At 56.5% G+C, this 4,246-nt stretch overlaps 1 protein-coding gene across 1 annotated transcript in view; it reads right to left on the minus strand.

Moving 5' to 3' along the window:
- Nucleotides 1-3,134, minus strand: part of PARVB (parvin, beta) — a gene marked incomplete at its 3' end in the record, with an annotated part of 32,117 nt that extends 28,983 nt beyond the window's left edge. The window contains exon 1 of the mRNA XM_008581542.1: nucleotides 3,072-3,134. Coding sequence (XP_008579764.1) covers nucleotides 3,072-3,117 — 46 coding nt within the window. The remainder of the gene's footprint in view (nucleotides 1-3,071) is intronic.
- Nucleotides 3,135-4,246: the final 1,112 nt, after the last annotated feature.

Below are 4,246 nucleotides of genomic sequence, written 5' to 3' on the forward strand. Positions count from 1 at the left end.
GCCTTCTCCGTGTGGCCTTCTCCACGTGGCCTTCTCCACATGGCTTTTTCCACATGGCCTTCTCCGTGTGGCCTTCTCCACGTGGCCTTCTCCACGTGGCCTCCAAGGGCCCCTCCAGCCTCACTTCCCCAGATCTCCCGGCACTCTCTGCCCCAGCCCTTCAGCAAGCCTTACGGCCACCTGCCACAGGGCCTTGGCATATGCCGCTCCCTCTGTCTGACACGCGTTCCCCACTCTGCCTCTCCTTTATGCTTCAGATCTCAGCTCAAGCCTTCCTTGAGCCCAACATCAAATCCTCCAAGACGACTCTTCTGCCTGCCAGCTCCTGTCCTTCCAGGCCCTTTTGCTTCTGTTAACACCTGGAAACACCTCAGTGTGACTGTGTGACCTATGTCTGAGAGCCCCTCTGGACCATCCCTCTCAGGAGAGCAAGGACCACCCCAGCGATGGCTCGAGGCCTGCCAGGAGTCGATAAGGTTTGTGGTGGGGAGGGCAGGACAGACGGAAAGCAAGCAGGCCACCCAAACCTGGCCTTCAGAAAGCCCAGTTCTGGGATACCCCTTCGGTCATTGCTGAAAACCTACACAGAGACCTGGGTCCCCACCGCTGCCCCCACTCTTCACGCTGAGAAGCAGGGTGGGCGGCTCAGCTCGTGAGCAGCCCTCCGGAACCTCCTCTGCCTGCTGAAGACTGAACCCACGTCGAGCCCGCAGCACCTCTCAGACTGGACAAGGGCTCACAGTGCCTGCTCTGTTGTCCCCAGGACTGTGGGCTCTTTGAGGGGGCCTGGCCTCAGTCGGAGTGTCCCCAGTGAGGCGCCTGGCACTGACCTGAAGATAAGGGTGCCAGTCAGCACCTGTGAAGAGTGAAGGATAGAGCCTTTGTGTCACCAAACACTTTCTCAGATGCAGCTCTGGCCTTTGCCCTTCCCTGTGGGCCAGATTTTATTCCTGATGCCACCTGGAGGAAGACAGGGGGCCTAGAGGGAGGGCTGGTATGCCCCAGCAGGCAGCTGCGTGTGGCGGAGTGTCTGGCTGCAGGCCCCCTGGGATCTCCCGGCGCTGTGGTGATGGTGACAGGAGGCCAGCTCGGAGGCTCTGCATAGACCAGGGAGCAGCAGCATCTCATGGGGTAGGGGGCCACCTCGGGGGAGGCTCTCACTCTATATGAGGGACGGGGACAAGCTTGTCTGGGAGCTCAGGCCCTCACACTGTCAACCCTTGTCAAATGTCAGCGTTGGTGACCTATGGCTCGCATTGGCCCAGGATCCTGCACATCAAGCCCTGACCCCGCTGCCACTTGCCATGACCCCCAGTTTGTGAAGGGCTGTCAGAAAGCCTAGTGGGGAGAGGTTCCCAGACTTCAGAGGGCCCCAGGGTTACCAGGAGCATATTTAAAACAGATGCCTGGACCATGTACTGCCCTGTAGTAGGTCTGGGGGGTCTCTGGAACCTTTGCTCCCAAGTGCCCTGGGGAGGAAAGTGAGAACCCACTGCTGACCCCAGCAGGCTCGGGAGTCCTGCCAGCCTTGGCTGCAGGTGGCCGCAGCTCCACAAGCTCTTGCTGGCCTGGACTCATCGTGGAAACCACAAAAGAGGAACAACCAGGACTTCCCTTTGAAGCCGGGTTTGGAAATAAGCAGAATGTTCCACGATACCCTTCCAGATTGATCAGATCCCAAAGCACACTTTAAGGAAACTGTATCTGGGCCTCCTCATTACTGCTGGGCAATGACTGCAGGGCCTTTGCCACATGGCAGGTTCCACCCAGCAAGCCCCAGGACTCTGGGCAGCTCCGGCTGCAGAGACGGGAAGTATATTAACCCTGTTTTTTATCTTCTGTATTTTCTGATGCTTTGACATCGTGGAGCCCTGCTGACCCTGGAGAGAACTGCCCCTCCAGGGCTAGCTAATTCCGAGAGACAGCAAACAACGCCCCAGAGAGCATCCCTTTCATGTGCAAACCAATCCAGAGCCCAGGCCCCAGCCACATCTTTTATTGTGCTCTCACAGGGCTCTTACCCTCCAAGCCAGTATTCCTCAGCTCTAATCACCCCGGGGCCAGGTACCAGACAACCCAGGACAGCCACTATGCCCCAAACCCATGGAAATCACTCAAGCCAGCAAATCCTGACCTGCTCACACTGCCTCTCCTATTCCTTCTGAGAAAACCACACTCCTGCCTCCTGCCCCCCCCACTTTCCCGTGCAGCCCAACATGGCAATGTGCATCCCCTGAAGCCCTCACATGGCGTGGCATGCCCACGTGGCTCCGACACGACGTGGCATGCTCTGTGTGGCCCCACGTGGTGTGCTGTGCTGTGTGGCCCCACATGATGTGGCATGCTCTGTGTGGCCCCACATGGCGTGGTGTGGTGTGTGGCCCCACATGATGTGGCATGCTCTGTGTGGCCCCACATGGCGTGGTGTGCACACGACGTGGCATGCTCTGTGTGGCCCCACATGGTGTGGTGTGCTGTGTGGCCCCACATGATGTGGCATGCTCTGTGTGGCCCCACGTGGTGTGGTGTGCTGTGTGGCCCCACATGATGTGGCATGCTCTGTGTGGCCCCACATGGCGTGGTGTGGTGTGTGGCCCCACATGATGTGGCATGCTCTGTGTGGCCCCACATGGCGGTGTGCTGTGTGGCCCCCCACATGATGTGGCATGCTCTGTGTGGCCCCGCGTGGCGTGGTGTGCTGTGTGGCCCCACGTGGTGTGGTGTGGTGTGCTCCATGTGGCCCTGTGTGGTGTGGTGTGCCCCCTCCTCTTGGAACCCTGAGTACAACAAACTGTCTTTACAACGTCAGTTGTCTCCTAATCCTCACTCAACGTAAATAAGAATAAAACTTATTTTGAGGACTGAGGCAGAAACCTACAAGGGAGGACATGCTTTTCCCTATGGACTTTTCTAAACATGACCTTGAGCTAAGAACCTGGACCCTCGATGCTGCCTAGCGTGGTGTCTGATCAAAGGCCAGAACTACAGGAGCTCATCAGCCTCCCCAAGACCAACGTAATGCCTCGGAAGCTCGACCGTCTCGTGACAGGTGTTGGAGGAACCCACGGTACCTAGCTGGGTGTCTTCAGGGTGAACATCCAGCAGGGCAGGGGACATTGGCGAGTTGATGGCGTTCTTGCCTTCTTCCTGCAGGTCACTCACTGCCAAGAGAGGGAGAAAACAGGTTAGAGTAAGCGCAGGACTGCAGCCTCACATGCTGGCCATGGAAGCGGAGAAAAATAAACTCCTGCAGTTTCAGCATTTAACAAACATTCCTAAATGGCTGTGGCCCAGAAAGAGTCCAAGGAAAATTGTTTTGGAGCAAGAATACATTCTGTAATTCTCACCTCACTTTGCTCTGTGGAACACATGACTAAGACCCCAAAGCTTCCTGATGCTTCCAGATCTTCCCAAGGCAGCTGAGGCAGACAAAGTTTGGACCACAGCGACAGAGTCTGAGAAGGCCGGGTACTCCCCCTCCCCCCAACCCCGGAGACCTGTGACCTGAGCCGTGGACTCGAAGAGATGACACCCCTCCCGACACATGCATGGGCGCACCCATGTTTACAGTGGTGTGTTGTCCATGGCCACATTCATGGGACAGAAGCATGGAAAGTATCACCCAGGGCCAGGACCACAAGAACACACAACAGAATCCAACAGAGAGAATCAGAGGCTCCAGACTGCAAGCACCATGACCTCCTGTCCAGAGAGCATGAAGCGTGGGTGTATTGGGGCAGAGAGAGTGCTGAATAGTTGCAGGGACCAGAGAGCTAGGATCCAGGGCAACAGAAAGGATCCCTCACCAACCTACACCAGGGAGACCCTCCAGGCCTTCAGGCGACATCCACCAGGGAGGAACCAGCCTCGGCAGACACATCGCCTCTTTAACATCACGTTTCTTCCACGGTCAGTAACTGTGGCTTTCAGGCCCAGCTGCACCAAGATTCAGAGTCAGTAAGTGCACGGTGGGGCTGGGGCACCTGCTGCTTCTTACAGTCCTGGTTGAGAACCACTGGGTAGCGGTTCCTGACCACACACCACAAAACCAGCCTTCTCCATTTGGCGATCTCCAGTGACAAGTGCCCAGGACAGTTTGCCCAGAGCTGCTTTTCCTCAATGAAATGTATTTAGAGCTAAAATCCTATTTCCTCTTTCTTTCTTTTTTTTTTTTAAAGATGACCCTAAGGGGATCGTAACCCTTGATTGGTGTTGTCAGCACCACGTTCACTCAAGTGAGCTAACC

This window comes from Galeopterus variegatus, unplaced genomic scaffold (assembly GCF_000696425.1).
Source record: "Galeopterus variegatus unplaced genomic scaffold, G_variegatus-3.0.2 Scaffold2389, whole genome shotgun sequence".
In the NCBI taxonomy this organism is placed as follows: domain Eukaryota; kingdom Metazoa; phylum Chordata; class Mammalia; order Dermoptera; family Cynocephalidae; genus Galeopterus; species Galeopterus variegatus.